This window comes from Xiphophorus hellerii, chromosome 5 (assembly GCF_003331165.1).
Source record: "Xiphophorus hellerii strain 12219 chromosome 5, Xiphophorus_hellerii-4.1, whole genome shotgun sequence".
NCBI classification, from domain to species: domain Eukaryota; kingdom Metazoa; phylum Chordata; class Actinopteri; order Cyprinodontiformes; family Poeciliidae; genus Xiphophorus; species Xiphophorus hellerii.
Genome location: NC_045676.1, coordinates 10,656,650 through 10,674,641, shown reverse-complemented (window position 1 = coordinate 10,674,641; position 17,992 = coordinate 10,656,650). Strand labels below are relative to the sequence as shown.

The following is a 17,992-nucleotide window of genomic DNA, read 5'->3' as shown; positions in this document are numbered from 1 at the left end:
GCAGCGATAGCAGCGCATCAAGACAGAACAATACGGAATTGAATCTGCTTACAGTCAACTTAACCATCATGATAACTACGAGGGAAAGCAGTCTGAACTCCCAAACAAAACTACACCAACAGATACCTGCTCCTGCAAGAAGGCGTTCATAGCCTTTGGTGATTAAACGATTCTTCTCGCGGTGGGATTTCAAAAACAGTAGCAGCAAAAATATTAATACGCCTTGAACTTCTTCATATTTTGTCATCTTGCAACTACTGCCTTCTATTTTCTGGGATTTTATGTATCAGGCCAACACAAAATAGTGCACATTGTGGAACATAAGTTATACTAGGTTTTCAAATGTTTTTAAAAATAAAAATCTGAAACGTGTGGCTTGCTTTTTCATTAATCACTACTGGTTATGGCTTCATCTTTTTTGAGAAAATAAATGTCCCCCGTGTTTCTTTGCAAAGTAGCTTATCTGTAAGTATCACATTTCCAGTCTTTCTCAAATGCATTATGTTTGAACTTTCTAACAAACTGATTTGAAGAAAACTATTCATTTAAATCAGATTTATGTTTAGGATTTTTGTTTTGCTATCTGTGGCAATCCAAGGTTTTATCCCAGGATTGCAGTGTATCAACTCTGTCCAGTTTTTGTGTCCATGCTGAAGAAAAGCATCCTTAGCACATAATACTGCCACCTTCCTGTTTCCAAAAGGAACAATGTGACTCATTTTTTTATTTTTAACAAAGCTGCAATACACTAAAAAAAATCCACATTGTCACAATTATCTATTTGTGTGTAGAATTTAGAGGAAAGAGATTTATTTAGTACAATTTGGACTAAGGTACAACCACAACCCTCCCAGCTTCTGCTTCATGGAGCAGCCCACCCTGCTACTCCCCCAACTCAGCTCCTTCAGACTAGCCAACAGCAATCAGCAATAATCTGGTGAAACTGGCATCTGCTGTGCTCATTACACAAGCTAGTTCTCAGTGCAATGCTGGTAAAATTGTTGTTGAAGGGCTAATAGAAGAGGGATGTTGTGAAGACTTTCTTAAGGCAGAGTGTTGAAAGGAGCAGGATTTTCTAAAAGGGACAGCAGCCCAATTTCAAGGCATTCAATTATGAAGTCATCTGACATATACAGCATTTTATAACAACATTATGAAACAGTTATTGTGCTGTAAAGTGATTCTATGTGTCTGGAAAACATGTTATACCCCTTTAAATAAGATCGAGAAACAGTAAGGAAAAAAGAAATGAAGGAACAAAAGAATAGGAGACTTGGAAAAACAAAGGATACAAAAAGGGGAGAATGCAAGAATATGCTGAAATAAACTATCGAAATAAAACAAAAATTTGGGTATTGAGTACAAAAGACTCAATGCCCAAATTGAGGTGGCATTTTCTAGAAAGTAGGTAAAGATAAAACAGCACAGATCTTAAATTATATTTAAAAAAAGACACACAAGGAGGATAGTGTTCCAGTGTTTGTATTTAATCTGGACAGCAAACTAACAGTAGTAGTGCAATTTCCAGTAAGTGCTGTCATGTGAAAGAACAGGCCATGGGACCAAAAACTCAACTCAGCATGGTCATGTGACACATTAACACAATAAAACCTCAACTTTGTTGATTAAGCAGAGCTCCTTTGGGTTTTACTTTGAAAATGTATCCAGATTACGTTTTAAAAAATGTTTGATAGGCTTGGCTAATCAGTAAAGATAAATACCAATTTCTAGCAGCAAGAGAAATGTAACAGCAGATTTCTGGGAGAGTTTTATATTCCTGATGGCGAATAATTAGGAAAGGTTCTGGGCTGTGGCTTTCTCAGAGATACAAAAGTTTGACTGAAGATGTTCAATAAACGCTTGCAAGAGCCCAAAAACCTCTGGGAGGTACGACAGCACTGACATCTAAATATATCAGGACAATTAAAGACCAATAACTTACACAAACCTTGCACTCACTCACACACACACACACACACATTCATAAATCTTATAAATAAACTCGAAAGAGGATGAAACTTTTTTAAAAAGAAAAATGTGTACAGAAGGTGATATACAGTACAGACCAAAAGTTTGGACACACCTTCTCATTGAATTCAATGAGAAGGTGTGTCCAAACACAGGAATAATAATGCGAAGCTGCAACCTTGAGTATTGGAGTTTTAGATTTTTTTGACTTTATCAAGGGAAAAATAATCAGTCCTTTCCAATTAAGAAGTCAAGAGAGAGATCTGAAAATTATCTTCCTCCAATCAAGAAAGCAGATCAGTCAACTGATTCATATAGAAACGATAATATCTTTGAACCAAGGCTGACAAGGAGCTGTATCCACCGGAACCAAGTCAGGATAAGTCTTCTGCCACCAAGTGGTGGAATGTGGGAGGTCATGTTCCTCAGCGGCTCACAGGAAGACAAACTCCTCACTGCTTCTTCTGTTGTTACTCCTGCTCAGTGTGTCTGGAGGCAAGATGTGGGCTGAGGGTCCACTGTGGTTGCTGCTGTCACCCTCAAGTCCATAGTCCTGCCCCGGCCCCTCGACGAAGGTGAAGATGGGGTATTTCTCCTTGGATGAGGACAGAGCCTGGACAGATGACAACAGTGAAAATAAACTCCAAAAAGTCTACAAAATGCAACGTTAGAAAAGGACGTGCTCTGGAGAGCAGTTTGTAACATACAAAAAATATGCAGTCAAATTAAACGTTTGTTTACATCTGTAATGAGTGTGAAATTAATGTTTAATTTAGTATATTTGGCGCCGACATGTTCCTGTAAAATTTAAAATGTAAACAAAGTAGTGCATATGGGTGAAGTGGAAAGAAGTGCTAATTAAGTTTAAAACAATAAAAAAAAAATAACGTTAAACCCAAACCTCGGCCTAAAAATGTTTTGATATATCTGCACTAAAATACCAGACAAAACAAGCATAAATTAAAATGGTGTCTTTTTTTTTGTTTTATAAAAAGACGGAGATAAGTGGCCGGGTTAAGTAAGGGCTTTACTTCTTCCTACTCGTTTTCAAACAGAAAAGTCGTTGCAAGCTTTTTCCTATTCTAGTGATTACTTGTTTTGTTAAAAAAAAACAAAAAAACAGTGTGAAACAAATAAATAAAAAAACAAAAAGATTTTTCATGTGCATTATAAGACAAAAGTCAGAGGTTTTTACATTCTCCTTGCTGCAACTTGTCAATTCAAACCATTTGTTAATGAAGTATTTCATGGTACTTTATGCATCTGAATTAAAAAAGTTTTTTTTTTTAAAAAGAGTGTATGCATCTGGTTTTTGGTGCTAGTAAAAACTGAGCCCCTTAAATAGGCAGGCGTTTTAAAGTCTCACCATGCCAACAGCAGCACATAGAGACTCAAAGTCCTTCTTGTTCTTGGCATAGAAGCCGATGGTGCAGCTGGGATCCATGCGGCTGAAGGGCATCTTTTTAGGGGAGCTGCAGTGGAACGACTGCAGAGTGACACACGGAGACGCGTCACACAAGAAAAAGTCAACATGATTCTTGAATTCCACTATGATAGATAAATCTTGTGATATTGAGAGCGAGGTGCACTGACACGTGCAGACATGATAACAGACCTCCAGTGAGAAGTCTGCTTGAGCGACATCGACAACCGGCTGGCAGAAGTGTGGGTCCAGATAGAGAAGCTGCTCATCTGCATGACACAAAAGGAAAAAATAATCTGTCTTAAATTCTTAAGGTGAAGTTTATTTAGAGAAAAAAAACAACATTTGCTACATTTCAGCTTTGTAGGGTTTATTCTCTTTACTCTGATTATTCTAAACCAAACAAGATGAAGCAGGTGGTTTTCACCTTGGAAGCCAATGAAGTAGAGTGAGTGCTTTGGTTTCCCTCCAATTATTCCAATACAACAATCCAGCTTCAGGATATTCTGAAATTTAACAAAAGTGTTTTCAGTACTTTTGTACTGCTTTTTATTTTAGTAAAACACAATGGAACAAGGAGCTGGCTAATCAGAATATGCAGACCTTGACACACTCAATGTAAGACGGGTTAAGGGCCTCTCCTCCGAGCCGGACAGGGACCAGTATGATGACAGACTTCCAGGCTTGGTCGGAAGGATCAGCAGGGCTCTGACTTAGTGACAGATCGCAGAGATGCACCACATCCTCTTTGTATACTAGGATACAAAATCACATCATGGGATTAAAATAAGAGGAGAAATACATCACTGTGAGTAGAAAAAGAAAAATCGCTAACACTTAGCTCTAATTCTTACTTGTGCAATCCTGTGCAACATATACAGCTAGGCTTTGTGCCACAGGGGTTTTGGCTACTGCTTTCCTGCAAACAGAGGGAAAAGACTTAATCACTCAGCATCTCAAACCATCTAAACGACTTCAGAACAATTTGAAATAGCATTTATCCAAACGTAGAGCACTTACCGAAGAATATGCGCAACTATCGATGGGCCGTACCAGTCGCCAGCCTTCTTCCCTGAACTTTTGCCTATTTCCACCAGCTGGTGAACACCAAAAGGTGCTGGAGGCTGGTCTCCAAACCAGGTGATTAGCTTGGAGTGGATGGGCTCTGCCTGCCGGTCCCTGGCAGATTCAGGTCTCTTTCTCTGGCAGCATCTGGGCGCCTGACTGCCAGCTGGAGTTTTCTCTGGGCTGCTGGATCCTCGCAAAGAACCAAAGGACGGGATAGGAACCCCTCCAGCCCGAACTGGGGAACGAGGTCGGAATACCTCGAAGTCCACATCAGTTAGCTGCAGAGCATCTGGCCAAGTCCAATCTACAGATTACAAAAAAAGCTTAAGAATAGTAAAGTAGCAAAGTCTGGTTGATCAATAGGATATTGGTTTTTAATTCTAAAAGGTACAGAAGTATTGCTTAGAATAAATCGGTTGAAAATTTGTTGTTATAAATATGCTTTCTCAGGGCAGTAATTATATTACAAAGATATGAGCTTAACATGCAATCAACCCAAGAACTGAGCAGTTATGTTGTAAATACAAAGTTTAACTAGGGGTGATGTGTCAACAGGATACAATAAAGTCAACATTAACAACAAGAGCATTCAAAAGAAGATCCTGCATGATTGAAGCAGTGCCAGGCTAAAAATTCTTCAAAAATAGTTTCTTCTCTATCAACCTCACATTTGAAGCTTAATATAAAGAAAATCAGAAGACTAAGACAGATCTGGTAAAACTCCCAATGAAACTACTCTAATGTTGTAGTTTCTGCCACTTAAAGGAATACTGGAGATATATGTTCCTTTTTTTAATTTTTGCTGGTTGTGATTGGTTGTTTTTCAACCAAACAAGGACTTGCAATGAATACTGGATGAAAACAATATCTGTCTGTGACTGACTGGTGGTGTGGTTCATTTACATACACTTTGGTAAGCTGTAAATGCAGACGCGGGGCTGAGTGCAAGTGCAGAGCAGATGAAGCAAGTTTGTCAATAGATTGTCAAAAGTCAAGAGATAAACGCGTCACAAATGATTACTAAAGGTTAAGTGCACAAACCTCTGGGCATCAGGTGGACCACAAGCCCCTGTGCCAGCAGCATCTGTCCGCTGCGCAGCATGCAGCCCCAGCCACAGTCTGTTGTCCAGGTAGAGCCTTCCAGCAGGGGAAACTCCCTCCGGTAGGTCAGCCATATTCTGGACACAAAATCCCGACGGAACCGCTCCACCTCATCTGACAACGTAAGAGAAAAGTGAAAAAAAGGTGTAAAAATATCTAATAAATGTAGATTTTACAACCTTCGTGAAGGAACGGCATTTTCATTAGCTTTGTTAACACATTCCCACATCACAGAGGACCTGTTCTTCTTAAAGTTTCATTTTCCAGCGTTACAGTCTATTGAGTAAAGCTGACATTTTTCAGACAAAAAAAATAGCACATCTGAGTCAGAGGATACAGTTATCACAGAGGAAAGAAGGAACAAATACCTTCATTGTTGAGTAGATAAGAGTGCCCCAGGATTGTGACAGGAGATATTTTGTTGAAAGAGGTTTTAGTTTTAATAGTCCAACCTGAAAATAGCAGAGAAAACAGGTGAAGGGTGTTGGCTCAGAAAACTCATTCTCATGATTTCAACTTTGAAGCCTCTGCAAAGATGTAATTACACACCATATTTGACATTGTTCCATGCTGACATCAGTTTGGCCTTGACTTTGTCCATCTCATCAGGCTCTCTGGCTGTATCTCTGCTTGCATCTGAAGCTTGAGGCCCTCTGAATCCAAAGCTGCCCTGCCGCTCCAGGGACGGCGGCCTCCGGCTCTCCACCTGCTCATCCTGCATCACTACCCCCATGTACTGCGCTGCGCTGGGGGAAACCGAGTTCATGCCTCCGAGCCCTCAAAGACGGATGCTGGTGGTCCTCATTGCAACATTGAACTAAAGTTAAAGAAATAAGGGACACAATTAATATACTGTCCTCTCTTGTTATGGCTCTTTAATAATAAGTCTGTAGTTTTTTTAGAAGTTTAAAACTATTTCACTTCTTAAGCTGAATCGTTCCATGATTTTAAGCCTACTTTATAATCATTATCTCTAGGTAAAATGTTCAATTATTTCTAGTCTCAAATGGGCTTTTGCAACACACTTGATATTTGATCCTTCTTTTTAGTGTTTGATATAAATATGGTAATAATTCAATATGAACTTGTGTGGTTTACCAGTATTAAGCCAGATCATGACAAAAACTATATAACTATTTTGTAAACAGCAACATCTTTTTAATGTAATTCTTACAAATTAAATTGCTTTAATTGAGATTGCAGAGAGCATAAGGTATCAGAGCGTTGCCCCTTTTTAAACCACTTACAGAAACACTGCCAATGTTAAATAGGGATGTTGACGATAACCATGACTTACTGTTGACATTTTGGTCACACACATCTTCTGAAAGTCTCAATAACACACTTATAATTTGCCATTGGAAACTGTGATCTGGCAAAATATTTTTGACTCTTTCCTTGGGAAATTTATACAAGTAGTTAAATAACTTCTATAATTGAAATTGTACCTCATTTAATAACACTATTCTACAACAGCAACAAAAAAAAAAGCCAAATAGTGACCGTAAACTTGATCAAATTCAACTAACAATCATTCTAAAGCCTTAAAAACTGAAGGATTTTCTCACCCCGCCCTGAAACTGATGAATAGTACTGTAGTTTCAATAAGGAACACACTGTTGTGCAATTTTACAATGCTGGAAAATAAAAAGGAAGCACAGACGTCATGTGATTCCCATTTGACAACCGGTATGTCAGGCTTTTTTTCAGTGCCACAGAAAGTCATCTGATCACAGTCAGATGGATGTCATCCATCCGGTTAAGGTTTTTTTTTTTTTTTACAGTCTACACCAAAAATTATGAGTGTCAGAGCAGCAAGAACATGCTTTTGTGAATATGTCCAACAGCGTTAGAGTAATTACACTGTAGTAACGTCTTACGACATTGGGTCCAGCAATACGGACCTAACACCAAGCTTTATGCAGAGTTAAAGTTCCCTCAGGTGAGGGCCTACTTACCTGTCTCAGTTCTTGGTTAAGCATGCCGATGTCTGGTCGCACATTCACTCATTTCGTTGCCTTCTTCGGTCCCGTCACTAAAACTAGATGCCTAAATAAGCTAACTTTAGCGCTAGACCCGGCGTTAGCTCGGTAAAAATTATGAGCACACAACAACGAACGCCATTATATCCCAACACTCTACATCAGATCTCAGTGCAGAAGATGTTTCTCCTTAAGACACCCAGGTGAATTAGTTTAGTTTAAACCAGAGTAATACTGTCCGCCCCACTGTACAGCTCCGGCTTTAGGGTCTCCCTTTAGCTATCGCTGTACTTACTTCCTGTTCCCCGTTCCTGCTGCCACGCGATTGGTTGAACTAACCGTTGCGAGAACGCTGATTCGCCGTTTAGCTCGTATTTGTAAACGGCAAACCTTCATTGGGTGATATTAACTACGTATTACTTTGTGACCGGAACTAAAAATAAAAATATCTAACGAACACATTCCCTGCTTCAGTATATGCAATACAAAATATGCTCCATAAAAACGTAATTTCAATAAGTACTTAGTATATTTAAGATCAGGATATTACGACACAACTTTTAACGGTAATCTCAGAAATAACCCTCAATACAGTGCCTTTAGAAATTATTCACACCCTCTTGGATTTATCCACATTTGTCTGAGCCACACATTGGAATCTATTTTAGTGGTATTTTATGCAATATAAAAAAACATATAATTATATTATCTACAAACATAAAAATGTAATTATAATTGCACTTATATGTATAATTATATGTAATTATATGTAATTTAAATTATACCAGATGCTAACATTTTAATTATATGTAATAATCCATATAATTTTAATTATATGTAACATAATTAAAATTATATATGTACATATAATTATTATATATGTAAATTATATATATATATATGCTAATTATTAAATTATATATGTACATATAATTTTAATTATATGTAATTTATTTATTATAATATATGTAATTATATGTAATTATAATTATATTATGTATAAACAGTAGTACATAATTGTGAATTGAACTGAAAATTACACATTTATATATATATATACAAACGTAGAAGGACCATACTCTGTTTTAAATGATTGATTAAACAGCAACCCTTAAGATGTTTAAAGCCTCTCCTTGTAGGTCAGGCCAGTTGGCTGATCAATTAAGCACTGTGATGCTAGACTAGGCCATTTTGGCTTGATTAGACTTTGACTCACAATCCAATCTACCAAACTTTTTTCAACCACTTAGCTCTCCATTCATATGTTTTGATGAAGCATGCTGCACAAAGCAGCCTTTTTTCTTTTTTTTATAGCAATAATCAGTTGTTTCTTACTCTTCCTGTGGAATGTGTTACTAATTTGTCTTCTCAACCACTATCAAGTAAGAAGCTTTCCCCACCATGTAGACCCCAGGATGACACATAACATAATATAAAAAGTCATTTAAAAAATGTGTCTTATTTATATAGTATTCTGGGCAATTTAATTTTATTATCTGTAAGTCACAGTAATCTAAATGAACAGAAATACCAACTTTAAAAAATCTCAATGTGTGGGAAAAAAAATCTAAATAATTTATGATTTATCCTTTTACAAATCAATTGAAATGATACTATTTAAATGATTGAGATGTACCTGTAAATACAGGTCTTAGAAGGCCTGATTGGCAGCTGATGCTATAAACAGAAGTTAGCTAATCAGAAGATTGTTAAAGTATTGTCAATCTAAAACATAAATGAGAAAAGAGCAATCGACAAGAGAAGTTAGAGAACAAATTTCTTCACTTTATTCCACATACTGCACTTCAGGTGTCTGCATCTATTACAAACAAAAATACCCCAGTGGAACAACTAAATACACAGAGTGAACAGAGAGGAGTGGAATGTTTATAGTTGGATTACTGTGATCATTTTTACCATCTATCTTTGTTAGCATCTGGTAACTTTGAAGCAACGCCGAAAACAAAGATATTCTTCTCTCAAATAAAGTGCTTGGATGATGTTCTCTCAGTCAATCCAAAATACTAAAAAAAGGGTATTTTTTTGACTCAACTGCTCGGGCTAAGGCCTAAATATGAAAAAAAAAAAAAGATTATTTCTTTATCACATTAATTATTTATTACATTTTCATTGTTACATTAATATATAAGAAGTAGTCTTTCCTGTCAGAATTATGCATACATTATATTCAAAAATGGAATCCAGATATAAAATTAACAGTCACAAGTAGAACACCAGGGAAAATAATTTTTGTTCCAAGTGTTCAGGTAATAGTTCAGAAACATGAATGCATATTTATAACACTATGGTTTGTAACATCCCGCAATAAATCACCAATCTCAGGTTTGTTAGAATATTAAACACGTTAAACAGTCGTCACTAGGAACCAGTTGAGGGCAGTAGAGAACTACATGAATGTAAAAAATCCTTTAGACTCCATAGCATCTACTAGATAGGGTATATGCTTTCATGTGAACAATAGAGGTGATACCACTGCATGTAAGAGGAATCAGGTTTTCACTTTGCTGTAACTTTATGTAGACTTAATCTCAAATTAGACAGTACGATAGTCTAATTTGGTAAAAACAGTTTACAACCAAGTCCTAAAAAATTATAGTTCAAGTACAAATTCAAACATATATTTCAGCTTTTAAATGCTATCTTACTGACAAATTGATATGTTGCTCTTGGATAATTTTTGTTGCATTTTTGCATAAGTTAATCAAAAGAAATCAAAAACAAATTGCATACATTTACATACAATGTATAGGTATGTGCTTAAAATAGGTTAAGATGCTTACATTTAAGGAAAAACAGTGTGTTGCAATAGTAGTTATATCCTTTGAAGTTATGACATTTTGCAATGTTAGATTTATAAACTACATAATATTGGGATTTGACCATTGGGACAGACCAACACAAACTCATAAAGAATTGTGAGTTGGAAGGAAAATGATACATTCACACTTTTACCAGTAACAATCTAAAAAGTGTGCTGTGCATTCCTATTCTGGTGCAACAAACTGCTTTGAAGAGTCAAAGAGAGCATTAGAGAACAAACAGCTGTGTTGACGGGTTTGGTTTCCTACATCTCTACCTGTGCCTCTTTGGCCTGGGGGTTGTTGCAGGTTTGCCATGCACCACTGTCAGGTGGTACCTTGTCTGGTGTGTCTTCCAGCCCTTCTCTGCTCTTGGATGCTGAGTGTTGCAAGTATATTAATTTATTAGGATGGTCTAGCCAAAGTCCAGACATAAAACCCAACTGAAGTATGTTGCTGCACTGAAAAATGTAGTTTCAAATTATCTCCACCCAGTTTGTGCTATTATGAAAGTAAAAAGAAGCTAAAATACACAGTGTAGATGTGCAAAGCTAGGTGAGACATATCCCCAAAAGACATGCAGCTGTAACTGCAGCAACAAGCAGCTCTGCAAACTATTGTCTCATTGGAGATGGATATAAATAACATAATTTACTGCTTTAAGTTAAAAACCATGTAATTTCTTCTAATGTCTAAATATTTGTTAGTTTGTGTTGGTCTATCACATTCCATCCATTCAAAGAAAAAATACAATAAGGTTCTTATAACACAACAAAATGTGTTCAATGGATATGAATACGGTTGCCGTCACTGTGAGATAAATTTTGTGTCCTGTGAAATAATATCTGAGCTTTGACGTGGGTAACAGTCTTTATCAACGCGTTACATTAAATATTCCCTTTGATTTTAACACAGGACCATTTTTAAATTGATTCATGATATTTTTAGGTCTGTACGAGCTACCTCTATTTTAGCCACAGAGCTCTTCAGCAAATTATTTTAAGCTACATCAGTAACTGTCTGGCTGAAAACTCTTTAGTTTAGTATATATGTTCTTATGACATATATGTATTCTACTCTGTTTTATGCTTCTACGGTAAAATCAGCATGCACAGTGTGAGTGCGATAAGGCAATTAGAGCCTTATAATCCCACTGGTACCCCTGGATCCAAACTACAAATTTCCAGGCTGTTTTCTGTCATGTCACTTTAATGAACATAACACACATGTTATGTACACATGTTTGCACCTTTCCAAATCACTCTCCCAAGCACACTTACGTCCTGCTTCACAGACCACAAAAGGAGTATGGATTAAAAAGTATTGAAATCAGCTGCTGACAGAGCCGTCTCCTGTGGCAATGCAAATGTTTTGGGGTGTTTGTGCTCCTGCCCATTGCAGCACTGGGAGGCGGAGGGAGAAGAAAGGCCGGTGTGGCCTTCCTGCAAGGACGAGATAAGCACTGAGCCCAAGTTCAGTCGTTTCTTTTCTCCTCTGCAGCCTTCAAGAGTGATAGGAACCATAGGAGGAGGATAAACACACTCACAGACAATCCTCTGTGACAGACTGGGAGTTAGACAGGTCCTAATGTAACATCCACTGACAGAGAGGGTTGTTGTGGATTCGTCTAACCGCTCAGAGAAAGTAAACTGCTGCATGATGAATAAACATGCCTAATCATGTTGCTGCTTTTATAGAGAAGCCAAACCGATGCTGTGCTGCTTAATGCAAATATTACAACTTGACTTATTCACTCTTCTATTTTGAACAGCAGTAAAAAATTCTGAATGGTCTAGTTGAAAAAGAGTTACAGAATTTGGTATTCACAGTATTCAGCATGTTTTGATCAGTAAAGCACTTTTTGACCCTCTTGTACCTGTTATGCACATACAGTACATATATAGAATATAACATGCATTCACATTGACTCACACATATATATCTGATAAAGTGTTTCACTTTACATGACTATGTGTCTTAATAAATTATGCATCATAGAAAACCAACAGTTAATGCACCTTTACAGCTATTTTCTTACTGCTTTTACATTAGATTTATTCAAGGATTTAATCAATAAATAAGACTTTGTATACTATGAAACTGGAATGTACATCTTTAAGTGCCTCTCTTCTGTTTTTTGTCCCTCCAAACAACATTTTTTTTACTATTTTCTACTAAAGTTTGATGTAATGATCCAGGGGGTCACTTTTTTGGCAGGTTCCCAGGTGGTGCTGACTTTTCAAGCAAAGAACTGCCAGGACTTTGAGTCACCACTGCAGCGCCCAGAACCGTTCGCGCTCCTGCAGGAGTATCGGACCTCCCGGTGGCAGGTCCCAGCTTCTCCTCTGATGCCTTGCTCTGCTGCTCTTTATTCCTAGTCCCCTCCGTAGAGCCTAGTTTGATTGGTCCGAGGACGTTTTTGGCCACGGTGGTGAGCTGGCTGACGAAGCTAGTCTTATCTCCGGGGGAGACAGGCCGTGACTTACACAGCGAAGGTCCACAAAGGGAGGGGGTGACAGCTGTTGGAGAGGGGGAGGGAGAAGGGGAATGCTCCTCCACCACTTCCAGGCGACATTTGTCCTCCCAGTCAAGAGTTCCCCTGTAACAATTAACAGGGCCCAAGCCTTGTCGCACTTTGCCTAGCGAGAGCGGCTGCCCATGCGAGGGAACTACGGGAGCCAGGACCCGAGCTGCCAGTTTGGGGCTTTTGGAGCCGAGCTCAGCAGTTCTTGAATCATTGCCGTCAGACTTCCGTTGACCGTTCCCCATTCCTGATGATTTAAAAGTCTTATTTATGCTCGAAGAGGCTCCTGTCGCGACTGTATTGATTCCACTGGATTTATCCGGAGTAGATGAGCTCTTGTTGAAGGCAGCAGTTGGCAGACAGGACCGATTTTTGTTCTCCCCATCTTGCTTTGGCTCGGGTTTTCCTCCTTGTTGCTTGAGCTGGAGATCTTTGCTGTTTCTAATTTCTACCTGCGTTGGGGGTGTGCTTGCAGTTTTAATAGGAGAGGCAGGGGTTATGAGTCTACTAGTTTCTTCACTTTGTTTGGAGTTCATGTTAAAATCACTTGCATGAGATTTCCTTGCCAAAGATGACTGTGACGCTGGCAGACCTGCTTGGTTTACGTCTCTGTCTTTCTCCCTGTCCCTTCCTCTTTCTCGCTCTCTCTCTTCCCTCTCCCTTCCGGCCAGCAGAGTCTCCCTGCTGAGCGGCGACTCCTGTCTCCCGAGTCTCCTCACAGGCTTCAGCACACCAGTCTCTGGAGTGGTGGAGGACACGGGCAGCGGAGGAGCATTAGGAGGCAGATTTTCTCCTTCCGTCTCCAGCAGACTCTGGAGCCCCAGCTCACAGAGGAAGGCATCTTTGCGGTACTCAGAGTGCTGCACCTCCAGGCTATGCTTCCTCAACGGACCTCCAAGCCCTCCAGTAGAACTGGACTGGGTCAGAGGTGAGCCGAGCTTCTCTGCTGATTGCACCCGCTTGAGAAGAGGTGACCGCGGGGGCTCTGCGCTCTTTGGCCTGGGCCGGACCACCGGTGGCGAGGAGTGGAGCTTTGCAGGAAAGGACTGTGTTGTGTTGGAACTCCCTATTGTGTGGCCTGGCATCGCAGGAGGGGAAGACTGAGTCGGGGAGGGTGTGTGTGCCAGAGGGGACAGCGGGATGTTTCCAGCAGACTTGCAACGGGCAGAGCGATACTGGCGGTGAAGTTTTGGGGACAGGCCATGCAAGGAGCTGGGCCGCATGTGCTGAGAGGGAGAGGGTGAGTTTGGAGTGCTGGAGGCAGGAGAGCTGCTCTGGGAGGAAGCACCTAAAGAGTTCAGCGGACACATGGGGAGACGTAAGAAATCACCAGAGGAAGAGGTTCACAGCTACACAAAGAAAGGTGATCTCACGGATAATTGCTGGATAACTATCTAAACATGGCAACATACCGAGGTAGGAGGGCTCCGGGGTTGAGCGGTGGACCTGAGTTGGGGACCGGGCAGAGAGGCTGTGAGTTGGGGAGCCAGGAAGACTTTCACTGGAGGATAATGAGCGATTCAGAGAGGACAGACTGCGGCTGGTGTGGAGGAGATTGGACTGCTTTGTGATCTTACGGAACAAGGAGTTGCGCTTCTTACTGCAGGATTGACAGAGAATTGAAGTGTACAAAATGAACGTGTTGATCTTAAATTAACACATACTCATACTAACTGGCACAGAAATGACTCTTGATGTTTCAAACCAGATCGTTAGAGATTCTATAAAAGACCATTTCCTTACACAGTTAATATGAAGAGGAAAACTTAAACAAGATAAACCCTGGCTAACTAAATAAAGGAAGTAGGTAATCAACACCCATACACTAAAAATGTAGAAAAACTGAATTTGATCTACTTTTAACTCATGTGGCCAAGAGACAAGATTTAAAGAAGCAGGACTGTATATTACAAATGTTGTTAAGCATCTGGCAAGTTTTAGTTAAGGGAATTTAATGGTAAAACTGTCTAGCAAACTGCTGAAAATGTTGACTGTAAAGCTACCCAAAATTTTGAAGAAAGGCATGTATTGACAAAATACTCTATCAAAATATAACTGGAATATGACACCAAAACCTTCATGATGAAGCAGCTCACCATTCCTTCATTGGAATTCCTTTACTCTGTCCAGCAGTAAAGGAATTAGTAGCTTATTTAAAGTAATGAGTTTTAAATGTTAGCTTCATGACACCTGTAGATCCTACCTGTCCTGGCTTTCCTTCCCAGCTGTCCTCTTGTTTCGTCGAGCCATCTTACACTTGTAGCTGGCTTTGCGGGCAGGGCCCACTTTAATGGAGGTGTTCTCAAAAGGCGTGGTTGTCACCGTCACCTTATTCCCACTCTGCACAGAGCAATTAAATGAGTTCTGCCGTGAAAGCTTACAATGATTCAATGTTGACATGTTTGAAAGTAGTCATAAAGTTGCTGGCACAGCCTATAAATAAGATGAAATGTCACTGATGCCAACCTTGAGGATGAGCTCTACCACTTCAGTGTGGACCAAACCGTGGACCGGCTCACCGTTAACATGAGTTATTAGGTCACCTGCACAAAGACCGGCTTCCTGAGCGGGGCCTCCATCTTCAACATGCTGCCGAGGCACAAAAAAATATATAAGATTGCATTCAGAAAAACAAAGTACCTCTAGTCATGATTCAAATATATATATAAAAAAAATTGGAGCACCATTACATTTTTGGAACATTTAAAAATGATCCAGATGGTTTCTGTTGAGGTGATTTATATCCATGTCATTGTGGGAACACACTAACTGAAACCCCGGGGTACACAATTTTAACAGGGGTGCCAACAAACCTGCCTGATATATAAAGATGCAGGTCAAAAGATAGACTAGTTTTCCTCTGTGTTCAACTTTTATTTTATTTTTTCAGCTATTAATCTGTTATATGAGACCATTCATTTCCATTTGCACATTCAACAGTCAAAGTAATAAAGTAGTTTAAGCTAGTAAATGTTCAACTCCAGTAGAGTAAATGCCACAAAACTATGACTCATGTCATTTCCACATTTTTCTTACCCAAACCATGTGATGGACACTGTAGATGTCACTGTCTCCAATGTACACCCTGATAGCCCTTAGGGTAAAGCCGTATTTCTTTCCAGAGCGATGGATTGTGATCGGGGAGCGCAGAACACTGACTGCAGGAAAGAAGTCTCTGCTGGGTGAGGAGTCACGTGACGAGGGATTGGAGGAGAAAGAGTGAGGCGACATGGGGCTGGCCAGTGGAGAGAAGCCACCGTGTTGCTCCACTGCAGGCAAGGAGGAGGTAAGATCAGAGAAAATAGACTTCAGGCGTTTCAGAGAGTAGCAGTGCTTTAGGACCTTCAGTCTCTCACCTGATGGGATGATAACAGACAGAGCTGTGGCAGATGCTGACTTGATAACTTTGTTTCCTTGTCTGGAGTTCCGTTTTTCTCCATCGCCAGATAAATGGTGGTGGCGTGCCCGGCGGAGGACCAGGTCATTTGTGGCTCTGGGCCCCAGAGGGTCATACAGAGGAGTGATCACATCCCGACTGGGTGCGGCAGGACCGGGGGATAATGCCATGATGGCTGAACTTACACTGGCACTCTCTCCAAGTCTACTTGATTTGTCTGCAAGAAATCCAAATGGTTTGAACATTACAGGATAATTTCAGCTGAAATTAGAAATAGTCCCACTGGTTCGATTCTCTGCATCAAATCAGGCATTACAGACTTTGTGCTTTCTAAGTTTTGCCAACAAACCTGCTCCATTTATCTCCCTCACAATGGGCCTGTGTTCCAGGAGGCTTGGTGAAGGGACAGTGGTACCATCAAGTGAAGTTCCTCGGAACTTCATGAGGTTCTGACGGGTCAGGGAGTCGGACTCTCCTTCGAAGGGTGACGCAAAGCGATGGGTGTCCATCAAAGCTGAGAAGCGTCGCCTGGCACCAAGAGGAGGGCTAGCGTCTCCTTCCATGTACAGAGACTCAGAACAAGACAGCCGCTTCCTGAACAACCATAAGGGTGGTGAGGTAAAACAATAACTATAGTTTTAGCATAAAAACATTTGCTCATGTGCATTAAAGGAATTTTTAACGGTTTTTGTGGCACTACAGGTCTTTGTTCAACAGCAGGTGGACAGGAGGAAGAGTAGAGAGAAAAGAGAAGTGAGGACAGTGAAGCCCTGTTTAATTGTAGATCTGCGTAACACCAACTTCTCTTTCACACAGGGATTGACCTTCTTCTTCTTTTACTGTATTTATAGATTCCCAGTGATGCAGAAACAGATAGCTAGGTAATCTGTGGTGGTATCAGACAAAAATCTTTTCTTTTTTTTTACTTTGCCATGAACATTTTAATGTTAAAACAATTACATTTTGCATTTGTGAAGCGAGCAGAAAGTCTGCTCAAGCTATTAATGATTCTTAAAGGTAAATGGGAATTGGCTAAAATGGATATCTCCAGCTTTTCAGAAGTGAAAATCAGCAACAAAATCTTTGATGTATTAAGAGTAAATAGCAACGTGTTTTCTTGGAAGAATTAAGACATACAGTATTTACAATAAAAAAACCTCACAGAAAGCTGACAGCAACTCACATCTCAGGAGATCCAGTCCTCCAGCTTTTCTCCCTCATGCCGAAGCTTCCCAGGCTCTCTCTTTTTGCCACCTTGTCCTCTCGTGGGCTCCTGTGTTCTCGACGGGACACAGAGGTTGTAGCTTTCTGCTCCAGCTGGGAAAGGTGCTCCATGCTGCTGTACACCTGCGGAAAGACAAACAACTCGTAAATCCTTAAGTTGGATGTCTTAAACTAATAATCTAACTGCTGAGTTGTAACAAAGGTCCATACAGTGTTTCTGTGTGGTGATAATGTTAACTGTCAGGCTACATAAATTTTGCAGAGAAATACGGCTGCATGTTAAACATAACTGTCAGCACTTGTGTTGCATTATGAGTAATGATGGAAGGTTTTATTACAGAGGAAGAATATTCACTTTTCATCACAAAAAGTTCTCAATATAGGAGGATTTTTATCACATTTGTGTTTGACAATTCAAGATTTCTAAGAGAACTATTTTCCATCTTCATGACCTTTAACCTTAAATAAAGCAATAACAGTGCCTTG

At 39.8% G+C, this 17,992-nt stretch overlaps 2 protein-coding genes across 6 annotated transcripts in view; both read right to left on the bottom strand.

Moving 5' to 3' along the window:
- Positions 1-1,466: 1,466 nt before the first annotated feature.
- On the bottom strand, positions 1,467-7,854 carry atg4da (autophagy related 4D, cysteine peptidase a). Of its 2 annotated transcripts, XM_032563971.1 has the most exons (11): positions 7,519-7,854; positions 6,110-6,377; positions 5,929-6,012; positions 5,501-5,674; positions 4,412-4,763; positions 4,246-4,310; positions 3,995-4,146; positions 3,819-3,897; positions 3,584-3,660; positions 3,335-3,454; positions 1,467-2,581 (listed from the first exon to the last, which is right to left on the bottom strand). In XM_032563971.1, the coding sequence occupies exons 2-11, from the start codon at positions 6,324-6,326 to the stop codon at positions 2,402-2,404; spliced, it is 1,500 nt and encodes a 499-aa protein (XP_032419862.1). In that variant the 5' UTR covers positions 6,327-6,377; positions 7,519-7,854; the 3' UTR covers positions 1,467-2,401. The 2 variants fall into 2 exon arrangements, with proteins under 2 accessions (XP_032419862.1, XP_032419863.1); XM_032563972.1 differs by lacking the exon at positions 3,819-3,897.
- A 1,449-nt stretch (positions 7,855-9,303) lies between these two features.
- mast1a (microtubule associated serine/threonine kinase 1a) overlaps positions 9,304-17,992 on the bottom strand; it is a 71,012-nt gene continuing 62,323 nt past the window's right edge. For all 4 annotated transcript variants that reach the window (XM_032562707.1, XM_032562708.1, XM_032562709.1 and 1 more), the window contains 8 exons: positions 17,466-17,629; positions 16,632-16,876; positions 16,242-16,499; positions 15,922-16,154; positions 15,352-15,474; positions 15,089-15,225; positions 14,298-14,485; positions 9,304-14,173 (listed from right to left, as the gene is read on the bottom strand). In XM_032562707.1, the coding sequence (XP_032418598.1) occupies positions 12,564-14,173; positions 14,298-14,485; positions 15,089-15,225; positions 15,352-15,474; positions 15,922-16,154; positions 16,242-16,499; positions 16,632-16,876; positions 17,466-17,629 (2,958 nt within the window). In that variant the 3' untranslated portion in view covers positions 9,304-12,563. The remainder of the gene's footprint in view (positions 14,174-14,297; positions 14,486-15,088; positions 15,226-15,351; positions 15,475-15,921; positions 16,155-16,241; positions 16,500-16,631; positions 16,877-17,465; positions 17,630-17,992) is intronic.